The following is a 21,882-nucleotide window of genomic DNA, read 5'->3' as shown; positions in this document are numbered from 1 at the left end:
GATTATGGACCTTTTTGGGTTGCTGTGGAGTGTGGGTCAAAGAACTTGTCCCCACATGCTTTCGCTCTCCACCCTTGCAATGCTGGCCCATAAGGGAGAACGCAGGGGTTGGACAAATGACAGGGGGGCATATACAACATAAGATTGTAAATGGGTACAATTACGGGTGTACATTCCAGCTCAGAGTTCTGAATGACATTGTAAACAACCCAAGCTTCGCTCTCATTGTCACTCGGATGTCCCTCAGAAACCCCAGGCAGGAATGAAGGGCTTTACAGGCCCCATCAACAAAAGCATGGGCACCGAGCAAAGTGGGCTTCCTTATCCCTAGTTAACAAAACCAGCACCACCATGGAGCAAAATGGTGCAGACACTTAGGTCAGGCCCTATCCCGTACAGCAGGGTGAGTAAACCTGTGGCAGCCACTCACGGCAGAGCACGGAATGTATAAAGCCACACGTTAAAGGAGGTTCAGACTGCACAAGCGGGCAGGACAGTGCAAGAAGGTACTGTACACTGTGGTTACTATATTTATAAAGTGGGTGACGGGGCGGCCTGCCACAAATAACCATGCTGACTCGGAATGCAAGTCCAATGGCGTTCATTAAAATACAGGCCAATAGAATGGCTTCTGGTCCAAGGTTCTTTGGGATGCACCGGGTTCTTAAGAGGAAATTGCGCTAGCGCCGTCCCTTGCTATCTCCACTTCCACTGCATTTTAACCGCCTCCCTAACCCAGGTGTCCCTAATAGGGATGTTAGTGCTACGGTCAACATTAACACCTAACTGTTTGATATTCGGACTAAGGCAATTTAGGTGATTGTGCTAATTTGCTAACTAACTCCCTAGGGGTCTTGTAGTCATTCCATGATCGAGCCCGCTTAGTGTCTCAGAGAGTCGTCAGGCATGGAGACTTCTTTCACCCAGTGTCAATCTCTTGTTTTTCACACATGGTCTTACTTGACCCTTCACTACACTGGTTTTAAGATGTTTTCCTCCCGCCGTACTAATGTCCCTCAGATCTTTCACTCTGCCTTCTTACCTCCACCCTTTGACCTTGCTTCTCTTCTTATTCCTGCTTGCACTATCAATCTGATCTCAAACCATGCCTTTACGTCTACCGCCGCGGTTATCTTCTCTTCTTCCTCCCACTGTAGTACCTTGCCTCTTGCAATTCTTCTGTTATGATCCCTCTCCACTCCTACCACTATTCCTATTATTCAACTACCTGTCTCTCTTACGAGACTCTCTCGCAACTACCACCTTTGAACTACCACTACTATCTCTCACAACCACTGGTCTTTCTCTACTGTGACTACCACTCACTAACACTTAGTACCATTCACTACTACCAACTACCACTTCCTACTCCCACTACCACTCCACTGCTCCCACAACTACTACTACCTGCACTACCACCTCTCACTCCCACCACTACGCTTCTACTCTACTACTACACTCACTCCTTACTCCCATGTTCAAACACTCCACAGACCCCTCTCTCCATCACCTCCATACTTCTGTCACACTTTCCTTCTCCGGTCTCTCGGACATCCTCCTCTGCCTCCAGTACTCACCCAACTAATCCACACTGCACACTCACACACCTCCTATAAAAAACCCTCCCTGGATTGGCAACTTACCTTATCCAATCACTTACCTACCAGAAGCGGTGTGCCATGGGAAGTGCTGGGGAGCTTCTAAAAGGGGTCGTAGCCCCCCCCCGCCCTTTTTCAGGCCAGCTTGCAGTACATGGGTCCCTTTTAATATTGAAACCCAGTTCATTGTGGGCTAGTGGTTTTAATGGCCTTCAGATAGGCCTTTATTCAATGGAAACAATCGTTGGTGGGTTTAGTGGAGGTTTCACTTCAAGAGGGCCTACCTGGGGTCCTTCGTGTTCTAAAAACAAACTCCCTGGTGGTTAAGTGGTTTGTCCTTTTCTCGTGGGTGCCACTGTGGCACTGCCGCCTCACGTCACCCTTGTGACCTCTCTGCCTCTGTGGCGTCTGGTGTTGTCTCAGCCACCGCACCCCCTAGTGTTGGTCGCCAGTCCACATTGGCGGGCTTCACCCCATCCTCTGGTGAGTCAGCCATGCCTGCTTGGTGTTGCCGGTGTGTGGTTGTTGCCTGTGCCAGGCTGGCGGACGCTGCCCGGCTCCTCTGACTTTTCGCTGGGAAGGCCCCGACAACTGTCCCGGCGTCCTGCTGCTCTTCCATTTTCTACGGCGTCGTCTTTGCAGGTAAAGGGGGCCTGGGAGGGCGAAGAGGCCTGCCCGCACTCAGGCACCTCGGAGGTGTGGTGACCCACCTCTGGTCACCGGGGCGGGTCAACCCAGGTGTCAGGACCACTCGAATCCAGGGGCTGCAGGCATGCATCTAAATGAGTGCGGGGATCGCCCCTCACACTCCGGTCCACCGGACTGATGCCCTATGCTGGGGGCACCCAGCACACTGGAGGCTCGGACCTGGGATCACCCAGGCTGCGCCGACACAAGTAGGCCACGATCACATGGCAAACCCCAGTCCCCAAGAATCACACGCAGACACGAGTTGCCACTTCCTGGGGCTCTGCTGCTCAGACCTGTGCGTGCCAGCAGAGCCCCTTTTATTGCAGAGGCGTCATGACGAGGTCATGACGCTCTCTGCCAAAAGAACTAGACTAACACACAACATCCCTCCTTTATTATAACCAAACAAAATTCACCCCACTGCAAACGGAACCTACTACAGGGTTACACGGGGTGCATTCTAGTCTGCGCACCCCCAGTGCCCCTACATCATCACATCACACATTGGGTGCATTCCAGTCCGAGCACCACCTAATAGCTACTAAAAACTGAAACGTTTAACACTGCAATCAAATGGGGATGTTCCATTCCGCACCCCGTGGTGCCCGATGACAGGCTCTTTGAGCTCAGAAGATCCCGGGATCAAACTGGCCACCGGCGCTGCTGCAGGACAAAAAGAATATATTTTCTTCATATTCTTCTCTCCCATATCATAAAGTACTTCTCGGGGACCCTCCGCCACCTGGACCACCACCACTTTGGAGGTCTTTCTCCCCTTCGACTCATTCGTCCCCGCCATGCTGGCTGGAGTTGGGGCGAGGCACACCCGTGCGAAGTGATCTCCTGTCCCGCACCTTCCACAGATGTGTCCTATCGCCGGGCAGTCCTGTGGATGTGGAAGGTCCCACCCGCACTGATGACATATTGTGGCATTGGGGTCTCTCCTTGGCCAGACTCCCCTCCTCATCAATCTTCCTCCTGGCCACTTGCTGACAGCTGCCACCTCCTCGATCTTTACTTGCTGCATGGGGGCCTCCAACTTGAGGTGGTGTCTGGAAGAGTCCATCACCGAGGCCGGCACCTCCGCCAGTTCATGGGCCCGGCCGAGGTCTAGTATTCAATCGAGGGTAAGCGTCGGGTCCCTCAGGACTTGTTTGCGTAACTTCGAGGAGCTGCAGCCGTAAATGATCTGCGCCCGGATCTCATCCCCCTCGAAGTTTCCCAGGTCGCAGGACAGTGCAATGCCATGCAGCTTCCCATGGAAGGAATCAAGGCTCTCCCCTTCCTCCTGCTTCGCACACCTCATCCGGAATCGTTTGTAGTCCCTGTTGACCATGGGACGAAAAAACTCGTTCAGGGTTGCGATGGATGCACCGTATGACTGATATCTGGGCCTTAATGTCTAGAATAGCCTCTGAACGGCCAGTCCGTCGGAGTATAGGAGTGTTGGGCGTTTCGCTGCATCCTTGATCTCCATCGCCTCGAACTACAGCTCTAGGTTTTCTACCCAGGCTGTCCACCGGGGTCCCAAACTGGCAGGCGAGCCCTTTGTATCAAAGGGGTGCAGTGGCGCAAGCTGTCCTCGACAGATGCCCTCATTGTCGTCCTCCGCCATCACAAATGCTGGGCCGGATACCTGTTGTGGCTACTGCGGTTGGATGATGTGGGCTGTTCAGTGACAGCACCGCTGGTGTCTTGACCCCTGGCCCTCACTGGCATTGGGCCTCAGTGGTATCACCCCCCGTGTCCCTCCCAGCGGGCGCCCGAGCACTCCGAACGGAGCCGCTACCCCTGGGCGGAAAACCGATGCAGGCAACTGAATGGAGTTTATTTTTTTTTTGGACACCCTTCTGCCACCACTGTTGCCCTGTTGGCAGCTCCCCAGTTGTTCTGGGGCTCAGACCCCTGTTCATATGAGAAGCAGGCAGCCTGATTGCCCTTTCTACATCACTGCCGCGGCCTGGATCCGTTGACCACGGCCCTTTTCTTTGTCTTTGTGGGCCACACTACTTTCCTTATGTTTGGGATGCCGCTGGACCCGGTGAGCCACGCCCCTTTTCGCAGGCGGCCTCGCCGTGTACGGGAGTGGAGACACACCCTTTTCCTTTCAGGCCCCGGGTGTTGATGGGGCCCTCCGTCCACTTTGGAGCACGGCGGGCCAGTCACCACCGCGGCCCGGGTTACGGGTTCACTTCTCCCCTTCCAGTGGGCGAGGCAGAGATGGCTCCGTCCTGCTTCCTTTGTCCCGGCCGGGCCTCGTGGCACGGTCCTGCCTGCAGTTCCTCCTTTTCGTGGGCGCCGCCACAGATGCTATTGTCCTCCTAAGCAGGCGGAGGCGAGCAGCACCAAACACCAACCCCTGCTGCCGGATGGGCCTCTTCCAGCCCCGCTTTCAGCGTGGGCCCAGCCGCAGGCTGCACTTACAAACGCGGCTTCGTGGCTCCGCCCCCTTATTATTTCAGCTCAAACAACGGAACACTCCACCTTCATGGGAGCTTCTCTCAGCAGGCATGAGGGGGGCGAAACTCCTCGTCGCCAATGTGGTGACCCACCTCCGGTTACCGGGGCGGGTCAACCCAGGCATCGGGACCACCCGACACGAAGCGAGGGGCTGCTGGCACGCAGCTAAATGATTCCGGGGATCACCGATCACGTTCCGGTCCACTGGACTGATGACCTATGCTGGGGGCACCCAGCACACTGGAGGCTCGGACCTGGGATCACCCAGGCTGCGCCGACACAAGTAGGCCATGATCATGTGGCAAACTCCGGCCCCCAAGAATCACACGCAGACACGAGTTGCCGCTTCCTGGGGCTCTGCTGCTCTGACCTGTGCGTGCCAGCAGAGCCCCTTTTATTGCAGAGGCGTCATGACGAGGTCATGACCCTCTCTGCCAAAAGAACTAGACCAACACACAACAGGAGGGTTGTTTGGGATTGGGCTCCCTTCCTCCCCTGACAAGGCCTGTAGGCCCTGTCGCAAGTGACTAACAAATGGGGGACTTGGACTAGCAATTAAGGGCAGACTGCAGCTGCCAATGTTATTGAAATGAATACAATAAAAAGTGTACTGGGAGAAAGGGGAAGTTTTGGTTAGAGGGGATGGGAGCACAGGAGAAGTGTGAATAGGAACTTGTTCAAAGCTCATATGGAGTGGGGTTTATTTTGAAGGGAATCTTTCACTGTTATGAATGATATGATATGGCATTTATAACGCGCCTGTACACAGGTGTGAAATAACAAAGAATTATGGGAAGTGCCCAAGTGCAGTTTATGTATTTTTATAATATAAACGCCTGCAAGGGAAAAAAACTCGTCTTTGGTGTACTGTGCCTTATCAGGCACCGAGGTTTGTGGCCCACCTTCTGTATTCACATAATTTAAGTTGCAGGTTGCTTTGCGCCTCACCTCACCAGAGGGTCTGGGATATTGGGATGGTTCCAATATGGACTGTTGCTGGCCAGGGGAAAGTGTGCACCCAGTCCAGGGCAAGAAAACCAGCGGCTACACTCGCATGCAGCAGCAGCAGCACCGACTTGGCAGGTTGCTGGCCGGCTGCCTGTCATTCGTACCGCGCTAGGTCAAGCTTTGCTGGGCCCAGCTGCAGGTGGTCCTGTTAAATCGGGAGCAGGCTTGAGAAAACTAGAGGTCGGGGTGCTGCAGGAGCCCTGATGACGATGTGATTGGCTTGTGAGTCAAAGAGTCAAAACCTCAGCCTGCCAGGGAGGAGGCTGACATCACAGCGTGCCAAGGTCACATGCTGCCATAAACCCCCCCTCTCTCTTATGTTCCTATTCACTGGGTTGGTAACGAACTGCCTGAATGTTTTATCAACCCTACGGAGACAGACTCGAAAAAAAAATCTATTTAAAATTGCTGTCGGATTTGTTCGAAAAACCTGTGGGCTGCTGGTCTGCATGAAAAGCAGTCGCAAACTACCTAAATCTGTAGGGTTACCAAGTATGTGAGCAGTAGCGCTCCACAGGATAGGAAATTCCTGGCCTCTTTCCTCCATCTTTGGGCAGAAGAGGGCTACTAGTTGAGAACAGTCTCAGGCCTCACCCTGCCTTGCACAGGTGTTTTGTACAATGGGGCCACCTAGGTCTTGGCGCATCATGCAAACGCTGTCACCCTTAGTCTTTTGCCCCATCTGAAAGCTGCAGGAGACACCAGCCCAATTGTCTCTCCGTGGGCTTGAAGAAGATCAGCAGAGGAACAACAATTGTTTTCAACATTTGGGCCTGGAGTTACAAAGAGCAGGAGATCCTGGCCTAAAACATATCTAATATATCCTTCTTGACATAAATAACTCCTCTCACATGCCGGCCAACACACACAAAGCCCCAGGCCAAAGGAGCTGTCCCGCCTTCCATGGTGAACTCACATGGTGTCAAAGCGTCTACTTGGTGGTCAAACCTTGTGGCCTGGCAATTCAATGTCTGCGAGGCACAAGCAGAGCAATGGAGAGAGTGGCAGATGTTGGAGCAACAGGGGGCAGACGGGGTGTCGAAGAAACACTTAACTTCATAACATGTTACGTTGCATTTCCCTTTTTCAGTTTGAATTCATCGCCATTGTTTGCGGAGCACATTTAAAACTAGAGTGCAAACATTCCAAACTCAACTAATTACTGTTCATGTTTGAGAACAAGATTGGCGTGTTCCCTAATCGAAACAACTTGTTCTGAAGCATTGGTACTGAAAAAACACACTTAAAATTCAGATTTTTAAGAAAGCAATCTCATATTGCATCAGGCCAGAGAGGGATTGAAGGTGTAGTATAGTGCCTTTAAAAAAAAAAGAAAAAATGCTAAACAAGCATATTCAAGGCCACAGTTTTGGCTTCGTCTAGTTTGTGTCATCATTGTGGTGAACCAGAAGAAGGAGACAGACTATGGGATGACCTTTCTAATGTGTTTATTTTAAACTAAAAAAATAATTCCTTGCTGCCCCTAATGCTACATGAGATACAAGTATTCACATCATATGCCATTACGTGAAGTGTACACATACATAATAAATGTAGGTACCCTAAACCCCAGAATTTAATTATAATTGCCAATATTCAGTCCTGTGTCCGGTTTTGTAGTGAAATGAAATGTACTCACATCATATGGCAGAGGCAACCACACAAGTGTAATGTAATGGGGCTGTGAAAGGTGCAGTTTCTGCCATTTTTGGTTAGCCTCTTGGCGCTAGATCCCTCGGCAAGAGGTGTGTGTGGGAAGCGTTAGTGAAGAATGAGGGAGAGCAGAGTTGCGTGAGGGGAAGTGTTAACGCATGAAGATCGGAAGAAAGTCTGCTTCTGGTGTATTTTGCCAAAAGTGCACACTTTTGTTACGATTCCATTCCATTATTCAGGGTTATTTCTCCCGTGGAATGGATCGGATCTAGTGGATATGGGCAGTGAATAGGGTAAGCATTTGGTGAATATTCAAGCAGTTGTGCCTCTGCCGTGTGTTGGATTGGCTGGTGAGTGGTCGTTTGTTAGGAGAAAATGAAGAGTTGGTGTTGGTGGCAGGGGTAGGGGGTGAAGAGGTCGGGGCACCATGTCCATGCATGACATAAATACGGATTGTGCTTGAACTTGTCCTGGGGCTTGATCTGTTGCTGATGTGTCCATGTTACGGCAGTGGAGTAACTTTGCTGAAAATGTTGGGGCGGACATGATATCTAAATGAAAGGAGCCCCTGCCAAATTTGTTTGTCAAAATGGTGTGCCACAAAAGTTGTGGGGAGGGACAAATACCCTTGTCCCCCCTAAATTGACACCCATGCGTTTGAGCATGTTTCTGGGGTTCACCCTGCTGTGGGCAGTGGTCAAGTCTGGTGTCTTGAGTTGAGTGGTATATGAGTCATCCATATGAAATTATCCCATTGCTTAGGCCTTGGACACATACATGGTATCGCAGATATGACATCATAAATGACATAATTGAATGACATTAACTGGGTGACTAAGAGTTAAGGTTGTCTTGTCGCCATATTAACCATCCACAGAATTTCGTGGGTTGTTCCAATAAATTGTTTCAGCTTAACTGTCTCGTAATTAAAGTTTTTTTCATTGAATTTTAAGTCTTTTGTTATTCTAGATCTTACCCGACCTGTAGTAGTAACCATGGCCCTCTAAACATCGCCTTCGAACATAGAAACTGGCTACTTTGCACCAACTATGATGAAAAACCATAGCTAGTGGCCTCAACGTAGTGGTGTGGCCTATACTCCTTTTAATAGTAAATAACTATAACTATGTGGCACTGGCCATGGCCTTCAGTGAAAACAGACTCAGTTGAGAGGTAAGATGCTCCAATTTATTGCAAGAAAACCCATGAAATTTTTCTGGTGTGTGAAGATTGTTGTCACATCACAAATAACATTGATAATGGCAATTGTGATGTATTATGTGATGTCATGTGGGTTCAGTATTATTAGTGCATTGTGCAGGTGCACGTTATGGTTACAAAGCTTACCATAACAGGGACATTTGTATGTGTTTTTAGATTTTGCACTGCAACAAAGACATCCCTTTATCAACATGTTTTCACTGAATTTCATAGGTTTTTATTAGAGCAACATAATCATAACGTTCCTTTAACAAAGTTTTATCACAGAATTGTACGGGTTTTTATGAGAACAACAATCATTACATTCTGTAAACAAAAAACAAATACACAATAGCACAGAAATATATATGGGGCTGATTTACTAAGCTGAATAAGTAGCTTAAGTAAGAACTTAAGTCATTTTTTGGTGTTTACTTACCCTATTGTTTTAGCTCAAAAAAATAGGGTAAGCATATTTGTTTAGCTTAGTAAATCAGCCCCATACATATTATATATATATATATATATATATATATATATATATATATATATATATATATATATAATAAACTAACAGTAAATACCCACAATAGCCACAGGATGATCGATGGCTATAATTGAGGGAATTTGACAAACACCCAAGCACACTAGACCAGACTTGAAGTACAAAAATAATTCCTTTAATACATACAAATTAGTGCATCACATACAAGATAAAAAATCATCATCTTCATAAAAGTGCAGACCAGAAGTAGCACAAAACTGACCATACCAGGCTAGTTATCAATCCTCTGTTTGTTTCCTCGTGCATTTTAAAAGAAATCGCTGCGAAAATCGGGTGCCAGGCTCCTCCGCCTGTGCCAGTAAGGTCATATGACCAAAAGGGATACTACCATCCCCATAGATCTCTATGGTCTGCAGGATGTAAGGGTCCACCATGCTGGAATGGGGTAGAGTTACCTATGTATAAATGTGACAAATAAGGCAGCAAATCGGCGCAGAAACTGCTAGTGTAAAAAAACACTAGCAGATAACTTGTAACCATAACGTCCCTTTAGCAAAGATTTTTCACTGACAAAAAAAAGAAATATATATATATATATATATTTTATATATATATATATATCAGGCCCATATATATATATATATATATATACATATATATATATATATATATGGGCCTGATTTACCTGATTTACTAACCTAAAAAAAAAACCATACATGAAAAAGTGGCTCAAGTTCTACTTACACTATTTTTTACTAAGTCTTACTTAAGCTACTTTTTAGCTTAGTAAATCATACATAGATATATTTATGTTTTTTAAAAATTACCAAAATTACCAAGGTCGTAAAATCCTGTTTATGGATGTAAAAACCTAAAAAACGAATGGAAGGACTTTCAAGTTTGACTCTATTATTAAACATATATACATTTAATTATATTTTAACTCATTTGTTCTTGCTTTGTAGCCATTCAAACGTGGATGACAAGTGCCTAATTAAAGCTTAGCCACACTAAGACCGAATTCAAACTCCTGGGACCCCCCCTACAAGCAGGAAGCCACTGAAATGCAGCTGGGTGAAATACGTTTGGATGGGTTCAACCCTCAACTTACTTAGTAAAATCTCTAAGCTTCATTGTGGACATCAATTTATCCTTCCAACAACACATCAGAAAAAAGGATCGAACTGGTTGGTGTCAGATCTCTCTACTCAGCAAGATCAAGCTCTTTATCCGGCCCAGAACTTCTGAATGGTGGGGCAGGCCTTAGTGATCTTGCACATTGATGGCGTTAATGCACTCCTCATAAGGCTCCCGACTGCACACCTGGCCCCCCTCAAAGCAGCCTGCCATGCCGTGGCTTACCTCACCGCCGATTTAGGAAATATGACCACATCAACCCCACCTTGGATGCATTACACTAGCTCCCCATCCCGGCTAGGAACTGGTTCAAAACCGCATGCTTCAATGGTATGGCAACCACCACCTGTACACCGGCAAATCTCATGTCCAAACTGAAAACATTAGACGGCATCCACTCATGTCACATTAAGACCATCTCTAGACTGGAAACTAGACTGGCTCGCAAGGAGAAAACTAAGTAACAGTCCTTCTCATGCTATGTTCCGGTCCTTCGGAACTCCATCCTGATGGCAATCCAGACTGCCTGAGTCTCCTTCAGTTTAGAAAGAACTGAAGACCTGGCACTTCCAACATCACCTTGGTGTAACCTAGTTTTTGGCTGTGCACTCCCACATCCTTATATTGTATTGTGCTAATTATTGCTTATGTTTACATGATGATTTGTTAAATTTTCGCTGCCAATGTTTTGCTCTATTAGCTGTACAGCTGCCTGTTGGTCTGAACATTAGGTTTGCATAATAATATTAATAATAATATTAATAATAATAATAATAATAATAATAATAATAATAATAATAATAATAAATAATTAAGGCTCTCTGTTTTCCATTTATGCTGATTTTTACACATAACTACAGACAGAAATCAACCTGATTTCTGTCTGTTTTTATTTATAAAAATGGGAAAAAAACAGAATAGCAGGTCTTTCTGCTTGGTTCCCTTTGCTGTCCTTCATGCATTGCTGGGCAATCAGATTTCATACTGGCATCATGGAGAGTGTAACAGTTGTATAAAAATAGTATTACATTTCTTCAAATTGCTGACAACATATATTTTAGGTCAGCTTCAATGACATAAGCAACCACTTGTTGTTATGGTAAACATGGAGCTGTCATTGATGTAAAAAAATCAATGTTCATCTGTGTTGTGTATAGCTGCGTGTGTGTTTTACTTAATGCATTTTTTGTGTTATTTTAATAATAAATATACTGGTTGCAAGTTATCTTTTTATATGACAATTAATACATTTGGATAAATAAATGGACACAAAATAAATATGAATAAATACAGATGGAAATGACAGAAAAATAAATACCATAAAACTGGGAGCCTTAATAATAATGGTGATGCTAGCAGCACTTCCCAGGGGCACCACCACTTCCACCACACGGAGGAGGCAGAGGAGGGCAAGGGAACAAGGGGACTAAAGAGCAGGACCAGGAGGAGCAGAAACAGGAGGAGGAAGTGGCTGGACTGTTTTCTCAGAAGGAATCATTGGGCCTCTCTCCCACTATACAGGATTCTCAAATCTAGGTGTAGCCTCCATCTTTGTTTATTCTATGGTGGGACATACTGCGTTGTGAAGCCTGGGCCTCTCTCCCATTATACAGGACCCTTTGATGTAGGTGGAGCCCCAATCTTTGTATATTATATGCTGGAACCTACTGAAAGCGGGATATGGGCACCTCTCCCACTGTGCAGGATCCTCAGGTCTGGGTGTAGCCTCCATCTTTCTTTATTACATGGCGAATCATACTGCATTGTGAGACCGAGGCCTCTCTCCCACTATGCAGGATTCTCAGATCCAGGTGAAGCCTCTTTACCCAAATTGTATTGTGAAACCCTACATACAGGCTCCCTTAATCTAATCCAACCCACCAATAAATGCCTTACACTGTAAACAAAATGTATTCGAAACTTAGGCTCCCCCAATGGTATAAGACTCCCAAATCTAGGCCTGTTCCTCAGCTGCATTGGACAAAGATCGACCCAGCCAAACAATTTCTAAGCTTACGGTACGTATATCTCACACCACCAGTGTGGACACAGGTTTCAGGCATTGCCAAGCATTCATGCACAGTAGAATGCTGCTATGGCTATGTTCATCCGGTCTAGCACCACACATAGCCGTACAGACTGAAACACCTGACGGACCTCAACACCTCTGCCACTAGCATACAGCGAACACCATCCGAAAGGAACTCGATATAGCTGGCCACACATTTACTCTCTCAACAAGAGCAATCTATCACAAACCCTCTACAGCGCCCACCCACGTGCCTGGCCTCTCTTTGGGCTGCTTAGTCGAGCCTTGCCAGCCACCCAAGCCTTAGACCGGCAACATGCACACATGCATCTCCTAAAATAAACTCCTTAGAATTTTCAACCACACTGACTACGATCACCGAGGGCGGTCCATCCGAATAAAGCGCATTGAGGCCACACAAGTGGGTACAGAGCGCTATATAAATAACCAACTACAATACAATACAATACATGGTGATTCCTTTGCAGTGTTCCAAACTATTGGGCTGCCCAGGACTGATATGTGTGTGCGCTCACACTCAGTAACAGCACAATGGGATGCACTCCTTTGGTACTACTTTCATGTTCACAGCTTTCATGCAGATGCGGTACGAGCTGCAGTTCCACTAACATTACCTCCAATCACTCCCCTACCCCCACCGCCACCTCCACCTCTGCCCAGACAAGGCACTATCCCAGTAGGTCAGAGGGATCCTGCAACCACTGCTGCCTCAATTCAGGAAACAGCAGATGCATTGCTTGCATAAACAACCATCCTGTACATTTACTGCAACAGAGGGAAACAATTCAGGATTAGAAGCTGCCATAAAGGTTCCTCGCAGTTTTCACACAGATTACCACTGTTTTTCAAGCTGTTCTTATTATTTGTTTTGTTTAACAAAAGTTTAAAAAATAAATATGGCTCTTTCCATAGCCGCTTTTGCTGGTCAAAAAAAGAAGCAATCTGAATGCACTACTTTCTTACCACTGAATTTTCTATTCCTTACAGATCTCTAAAATTGACAGTAAAAGTGACATTACCATTTTTATCAGTCTTTTGGATTGTTACATTTTTTTTATATCCCAATGGAGAAAAGTGAAACTTTTCAAGTGTGTATTTGTATTTATTTGAAGAGCAGAACTCTCAATCTCGCTCTGAAATGTCTTATAATAACACATTTACGAATGGAGGAGGCATTCCCCCGAAGGGTGCCCGTACAAATAGCACAGAGATGAGAACAAGTGGTAAGCTAGTTTATGGGAGTGTAAAAAAGTGGGACATATACGTGTCACAAAGCAAACAGAAAAAACGATATAAGAAAACATGTGACCTTACAGAGGTAACCTTAACCTAAGTGGGCAAGTGCTTCAAACTAAAGAGGAGTAGTATATAAATATACATAATTACGTTATGAGGATGGGGAAGAGGGCAGGGGGAGCGCCTGCTTTAACAAGTAAATGAAGTTCAAGCCACGCTTTGAAGAGAAAAAAAAGTTGGGCTGGCTTTGTTGTTGATGGGCAGCAGGTACCAGTGGAGCGGGCATGTAGGGAGAAAGAGCGGAAGCGTCCCCAGCTTTTCCCTCTCCATATGAGAAATGCGCTTGCCTTACCACCAACATGTGAGGCCCATGCTGACAGTAATGCCATTGATTCCCATAGAATACACCTACGTTGTAATTTGCAAAAGGCACAGACATTGCATAGCAATGCATTCTAAATTCCTCTTGCAGTCCTTAGATACATGAGACATTTACACTTTCTCCCACATAAAATGGAAAAGTAAATATTGCCGGCGGTGTTGCCTGTGTTTTACTAATTTTGTTGCAGTACATGAACAGAACATAAAAATAGCACACAGGGCAACCTTTTTCACAGAAGTTAATGCGAGTCCTTCTATTCAAACAACAGTTCAAGTAAAAAACAGAAGATAGCTCTTTACAGCATTACAACTACTGCAAGTGCCTTTCCCATGCCAACACAAAAGCCCACACTGATGGCATTGCCAATGCTTGTCTTAACTGGTGGTGTAGGTTCAACAGCTTATTCTTCCAGCCAAAGCTTAATCTCTCCACTGTATGATTGCGATGTTGGGTTTCCTCTCTTCACTTTCTAATCTTTCCTTTACTCGACCTCTCCTACCTTCTGTCTCTGGCTTTCTCACCTCCCCAGGCCTCATCGCAGCTCAGCCAACCTCTGCCCTTTCTGCTTCCCATGATCTCATCTTCCTCTCCTCCTCCTATCTTTCTCTTTCTCCTATAATGTAGTCTCCCACCTCCTGGCCCCTTGCCTCTCTTTTTTAACTTTGTTCTTCTTGCACTCCTCCTCTCTTCTCTTCCACCTCCACTCTTTCCTCTCAAGCCCCGCTATTTCCTACTCATCACCCAACACTCGAACCTCGCTGTCTATGCTCCTTGCTACTATATCCTTCTGGTGGCGTTCCCCTTTTGCCACCATGCAGGCTTTGGGATGCATGAGTGCTGTTAGGGGTTAATGTTTGTGTTTTGGTTGGGTGGTGGACTACTGATTCTGTAGCTGTCATTTGGCTCGGCAACAGCGCCTCAACCATGAGACTATTTTATTTAAGATTGCCTGCTTGTATTCATCCCGCATACTGTAGTTGTTGCTGTTGCCTTTATGGGCCAGTGTCTCCTTCAATTCCCAAATGAATAAGGGTTTCAGATGTGCATGGGACCTTGCGAGGGTGAGCGAGAGTGGTCAACTATTTACTGTATGTGCAATACCCATGAAGGTGTGTCGTTCATTAAACCAATTGTACTTATTCGTATGACATGGCCTGTAGACTCCTGAGCTGGACTGCATGGTTCCATACATAATTCTCTTGGGTTGTCACAAGACTGCTTCCTTCCAAGTTGGCAATATCTCTAAGGGACATGAACAGATGTTCTCCAGCATTGGACCTTTCATAGATTTGCATGCAGTATGAATAGCGTGATGACATACCTGTTGTCAGGCTAGGTATCCTCAGTAACAGAGCACATTTTATTTGAATTCTAAAACTGCAATCACTTTAGTATTCTGATTCGTTTTGGGTCATCTTGCCCTGCAGCCAATGTTCAGCATGTACCTCCGCTCCTCCCCTAGAGGCCCACTTCAGATTTTTACTGCACGTTCAAGTGTTAGTGGTGCTCTACTAGTTCTGTGTTTCTTCAGTGTTTTTTCTCCAACAACTCGATGCATTTCTAAAAAATCAGGATCTGCCATACCCCACACCTATGCTGACTGTCTTTGTTTTAGGCTCCTGGGTTCAATATTGTCTCTCTGGAGAGGTCCACTTCAGCATGCCAAGTCCAATAGACACCTGGCCTCTCTGGGTTCCTTCTACTGCCATGGACGATCCAAAGGCTATTTGCCTTTTCAAGGCATGCTACACCTGCCATTTGAAAAATATTTGTGTGTGAGGCCAGCATGAGCATTGTATATACTGCCTATATCCAGAGAATGACATGAATTCCTGCTCCATATGTCACTCCTTCTCCAGCAAAACCCTAGGTAAGGAAGGAAGGCAGCTACATGCCTTTGGAAACCTAATCGTGTCCACAGTTGCTCCTACAATTAAGGCAGCCAATTCTTCGGCAATCCTGTCCCGTTATGACAGGGAATTATGGTACAAGATGAGGCCCATTTTTGGATTCTTGACAGATGATAAGGATGAAACCTTCAAAGGTTTGCAGGAGGGAGAGGCCACTTCAGATCATGCCATCTCAGTGGTGGTAGACATTAATGAAGCTGGTTTTTCAGCAGAAGGGAAACTGGGTAGTCCTACGCCATCAAGAATCATTGAAGGCAACAAACCTATGTTTGGATGTTCAAGCCAGGGTTGCCGACATGCCTTTTGGCAGAGAGGATCTCTGATCTTTCGAGAAGAAAGTGGATGGCAAATTACAAGCTATCAAGACCGATGCTGACATTGCACGATCTTTGGGGACCCTGTAACAATTCAGTCAGTGCTTTCGGTCAGGAAATGTGCATTTCTCTTGGACATCACAGGACTCTCGGCTTGCCAGCACTCCTCCACCTACGCCTCTGGACACTGCTTCAGAGGAAAGTCTCAGTCCTACAGGGGTGGCCAGCACTGATGAGGGCCCTCAGAACCAAGAGGACATTCTGGTAAACAGGCATGACAAGACTGCGGCATCACCCCTCCACTTCCACACTCCAGTGGGTGGGCTCCCACATCAAGAATGGGAAACCATCTCCACTGTTCTGTCCTTGCTTCAGTACATTCACACAGTAGTTTCTTTCACAACTACCCAACATCCCTCTATGACGGGTGAAAGACACTTCGTGTTGTTATGATGCAAAGTATGCCCCCCTCCTCTCCACGTGTGCGCTAGAAAGCTTTCCTAGCACACAACTGTTTCAAGGAGTATACTCAACATACTACCTAGTGAAGAAAAAGTCAGGCAGTTGGTGCCTCGTTATCAACCCCCACCTCCTCAACAAATTCATCTGCTCAGAAACCTTCAGAATGGTCACACTACAACATGTACTAAACCAGCTGCAACAGAGCGATTTTCATTTCTCCCTGGATTTGGAAGATACTTCCACATACGCATTCATTGTAGCCACAGAAAATTCTCACGATTCGCAGTAGCCAGCCTCCACGATCAGTTTGAGGCCCTACTATCGGTCTCAAGTCAGTACCGCAAATCTTCATGAAATGCCTGGCTCCAACTCTGGCCCATCTGCGTCGGCCTGGGGTACCCATACCTCGAACGAAGATTGGCTGATCAGGGAACCAAACCCTCCTCGCCCTCACCAACTTACTAGTACTACGATAAGATGCTTATCCTCTCTAGTCGTCCCCATGAATTACAACAAGCCTGCTTGCTTGCCTCCTGGAAGATGCTGTATCTAGGAGCAAAGCTGTACTTTATCTCTTGCAGCGGTACCCTGTGTGCCGACAGGGAAAATGCCATGCTAGACAAGATCCGCTTATTTTTCAGGAAGCAAGTGGCATTGGTCTGCAAACCTGAAGTCCCTTCTAAGGATCCTGCATTCTGCTATTTAAGCACTGTCAATGGTATGGGCTGAGAGTACAGCCATTGCTGTGCTCTGATAAAACCCTACTATCCTTACATTGCTACGACCAACTATTAACATTATTTTGTTTTGCACTGTGCTCTTTGTTTGCCATTGTATTGCATTTTGATGCGGTGTGAAGGTTCGCCTGTGTATTGCACTTGGACGAATTGTGAAGGGTAGCCTATGTATCGCATTTAGATTAAATGTGGAAGTTAGCATATGTATCGAATTTAGATTAAATGTGTAGGTTGGCAAATGTATGCCATTTAGATATAATGTGGAAATTGGCATATGTATCTCATTTGGATGAGGTATCGAGGTAGGCATATGTGTTGCATTTGGATGTGGTCGCAGGTTGACATATGTATCGTATTTGGATGAGGTGTGGGGGTTATCCTGTGTATTGCGCTTGGAAGAAGCGTGAAGGGTGGCCTATGTATTGCGCTTGGAAGAATTTCAAAGGGTGGCCTATGTGTTGCACTGGGATGGATTGTGCAAGTTGGCCTATGTATTGCATCTAGAAGAAGTGTGAAGTTCAGCCTATGTATTGCCCTTAGATAAACCGCAAAGGATAGTCCTCTACTGCTCCTGCTGAGACTTGTAGGTTAGCCATTGCTTTACACTCGGAAAATGTACAGGGTAGCCATGCACTGCAATTAGAAAATGGTGAAGCTAGCCTAGGAGGATAGAAAACACACCACACTTAGATAAAGTGCAAAGATAGCCAATGTGTTGCAATCAGAGGATTTTGAGTGGAGCCAATGTGTTGCATTGTTTACTAATAACTCTCTATAGTTAGAAAAACGGAGTGGAAACCACTCCGTAATACCCAGTGCTCACTGATTGCCTCCTAACGTGAAGCTAAATTCATTACTTCAGCTTTAAAAATTCTGTTATTCTTGATGATTGATATGATACATTCAATATTGTAAATATTTATAGTCCTTGGTAATAACCAATTAATAAAATTCAAAAAATTCGATTTTAGCCACTTCTTTTTCAAATCTTTACTTTTGTAATTGTGTTCAATTCACACAACCTATTAGGCGTATTCACAAATCCTCTACATATAGTCACAGCTTTTGCCAATTCATTTCGGTGACTAGCACCATCTTCAGGGCTGAATTTTAACATAATGCATATCATAAACATTTGAGACTAAATTATAAATGTACATACCAAAATGTAGATCAATCCCATCACGTGATAATATATAAAAGAAAAATGATATTACAAACGTTAGTGACCTTGGCTGTGTAAAAATCCTTGCTTTCAATGATTAGATTGTGCTCCCCAAGCTGTATATGCACTTAATTACCTTAGCCTTCTTGTACTGATGTGAACGTCTCATATATATACACACACTCGTCAGCTCTGTCAAAAGAGAGGGACAATGAGCTTTCAGCAACTCTCTAGTAGCGTATACCTCATGAACCGCGGTCACGCGGCAACGCTTCTTACCTTGGCACTGTTCTGCTGGAAACTGCTGGTAAACCGGGCTGCAGCTGCACGCATCCGTGTGAGGCTCAGTTTCTAAGTAACCATGGCAATCACGGCGCCGCCCGTCGTCCTGGATTGGACGAAATAGGCAGGCCTCCGGTCCCACCTCCCTGTGTCAGCAGGGGGGCGGGACTGAAGATCCCCATGGTTTAATCAAATGTACACTTGTCGTGCCCGACGAAAATAATCGGTATGTGCATTACTTACATTATTAGTGTCCGGAGACACGCGTGCCCGTGTCCCAGCGGTGATCACGGTGACTCGCCAGACCCCCGCACGACACAACACATGTGTCACGAGACATCTTCGCATCCGTGAGCCGGGGGCAGGGGCCTAAGATCTCCCTAGTACCACACTGAGAAACTATTTCTGAATCACCGTGCGATGGTAACCTGTGTATTATTACTCACGTGTTGATCATACCTAACCCAAGTGTAGTGCTTAAATGGGCCTCTAGTGTATACAATGGAGCCCAAGAAAGATGTTCACCCAATCGCCACAATTTCGAGGTAGTGTAGTGCCTAACTACAATGCTTTGCAGTGCATGTACGTAGCTGGGCAAATGCACATTGAGGGTTAAGTCTACGGATGGAACGTATCCTACATTGAAGGGTAGTCGCAGTGCCTACCCACCAGGTCATTCACAGAAGGGAATCACCTATCAATTGTATATAGACATTAGTATCAGGTCAGATTCAAACTTGGCAGTAACTCTATGTATATGAGGTAAATCTCTCACCAAATTACTTAATTGTACTTCAACCGCTGTGCATACAACCTCCATCAACCCCGGAAGACAACATATCCTATACAATCCCTATTGCGTGCAATACATATATACCATGCTAATGAGAACAATGCAGTTGTAAATGTCACATTTACTATAAACATTGCTTCAAAGAAAACAAGCAAAGTTGATCTCTTCATTCAGTCCCTTTGGTGTGAGGGTTCCAAGACTGTCTATCCAGAACCTTTCTCTCTGTTCCAACCTTTGTTGTAGATTCATATGTGGCTCTCCGCTATGAACAAAAAATTAGGGCTCCTGGTTGGGTGCCTATTCTACCCAGGAGGGTTACTAGGAAACAAAAGTTACAATTGAATAGGTCCAAGTGAAAAAGTGCTCACAGAATACTCCTGATTTTTATCAACCTCTGCATAAAGAAAGAATTACTTATTCATACTCTGTGTAGATCAATCTTGTTCTTTATCTAAAGTTGTACAGTTCAACATAAAATGGACACTCAAGAGATAACATCAAAAACGGTATTTGACCGGAAGTACAGAAAATATTTACAACACATGAAACCAAAAGTTTCTTGCCACAACAACCACTTTGTGTGTGTAAGACAAACTCAATCTCAGGTGTCGTTTGCCATGAAGTTCACATAAAACTAGCAAACACATAAACAGACATTTGTAACATCACATATAAATTTCAAGTGCACAAATAGTTTTCTCTGTGTTAGGCAGCGTGAATATACTGCAGTTGGGGGTAATGCGTCTACACCACAGTGTTTCAGCCGTTTCTAAGTGGGCTTGATGTGCCACATCTGGTGTACGGCCTTCATCAGGACGGGGGTCTGTACTGTATGATGTCTGTGCTATGGGTATATTCATTCCATTCCACAGGTTCTGTTGTTGGGAGATACACTAGCCACACGGGCTGGTCTCTATATGATCCTCTCGAATGAAGGTGAAAAATCACTCTAATGTCAGCCTGGTTGCTTTGTTATCTCAAGTAGCCCCGCAGGAAAAACCTGTCTGTCTGCATAGCCTGCACGCCGTCTGCCGCTGGAGCGTGCGAGTGGCCTCAAAACACTGAGTCATTGAATGCTTCACGGAGGCCTGGCTGAAGCGTTGGTCCCTGCGACAATGGGTTTACCAGGTGGATTAGTGAGGCCTTTATGAACTTTTGGTAATGTGAATTGATCAAAATACTGTATAGCGATGAAGAACTTACCATAAGAAGTGCAGACAAAGGAGGAGCATTGGTACTTCTGGACACGAAAGATTATGATGCTGAATGTATGAGACAGCTGAACGATCATAACACATACACAAGACTTGAAAAAGACCCTAGGATTGAAATTAAGCAAAACTTAGAAGAGCTTCTAACAAAGGCAGAAGAGCTAAATTGGATAAACCACCACACCAAAAGGTTTTTGACGAACAATTATCCGAAAATTCCACATTTCTATACATTACCAAAGGTTCATAAAGGCCTCACTAATCCACCTGGTAGACCCATTGTCGCAGGGACCAACAGCATTCTACAACCCTTAGGAGTCTACATCGATTACTTCTTGCAACCACTAATACAAAAAACCAGCACGTATGTCAAAGATACTACACATTTCTTGAAATATTTGAAAGAAGCAACGTATACAGAATCCAACATACTGTTCACAATAGACGTTAAAAGTCTGTACACTTCAATCCCACATGACCTAGGAAGAGTGGCAGTCAAATGGTTGTTACAGGCAAGAAGGAGATATCCCGGCTCAAAAGGAGTTTGTGATGACGTTACTAGAATTCATCAGTGAAAACTCATATTTTCAATACAAAGAACATTTTTTTCTACAGATAGCAGGGACGTCCATGGGTGCCACTATGGCACCGGCCTATGCTAATGCTTTTATACACAAGTTCGAGGTAGATCATGTGCTTAGAAATGAAGGATGGAAGGGAAAGATAGGTCTATGGATCCGATATATGGACGACATCTTTGGGATTTGGCATGACAACGATGAGGAACTGAAGAAATGTTTGGAGTATCTGAACAACATAGACGAACGCATACAGTTCACATCTGAATTCTCCACAGAAAGAATACATTTTCTGGATGTTGAGGTGACCAAGGAAAGCACAGGCTACAGAACCAACATATACAAAAAACCTACAGACAGGAACAACATCTTACATAAATTGAGTTTCCATCAGCCCAATTTGATAAAAAATCTGCCCTACAGTCAAATGTTGAGAGTCAAAAGGATAGTGAGTGACCCAGAAGATTACGAAGAAGCCATCAATAAGATGGAAACTAAATTTCTGAACCGT

At 45.5% G+C, this 21,882-nt stretch overlaps 1 protein-coding gene across 6 annotated transcripts in view; it reads left to right on the top strand.

Moving 5' to 3' along the window:
• The window catches only part of TMEM154 (transmembrane protein 154), a 412,939-nt gene that overhangs the window by 223,667 nt on the left and 167,390 nt on the right, over positions 1–21,882 (top strand). For 2 of the 6 annotated variants that reach the window (XR_011282263.1, XM_069631284.1), the window contains one exon: positions 10,080–13,328. The exons of 3 other annotated variants lie outside the window; for them this stretch is intronic. Coding sequence is in view for 1 of the 3 variants with exons in the window: in XM_069631284.1 (XP_069487385.1) it covers positions 10,080–10,119 (40 nt within the window). In the remaining 2 variants the exon portion in view is untranslated. Of the gene's footprint in view, positions 1–10,079; positions 13,329–21,882 lie in introns of those variants that run through there. One more of the 6 variants, XR_011282262.1, reaches the window with a different exon arrangement.

Source organism: Ambystoma mexicanum, chromosome 6q, assembly GCF_040938575.1.
Source record: "Ambystoma mexicanum isolate Mex_15411 chromosome 6q, UKY_AmexF1_1, whole genome shotgun sequence".
NCBI classification, from domain to species: Eukaryota; Metazoa; Chordata; class Amphibia; order Caudata; family Ambystomatidae; genus Ambystoma; species Ambystoma mexicanum.
Note: the sequence above shows the minus strand (reverse complement) of the source record. Positions and strands in the feature narration are given on the sequence as shown.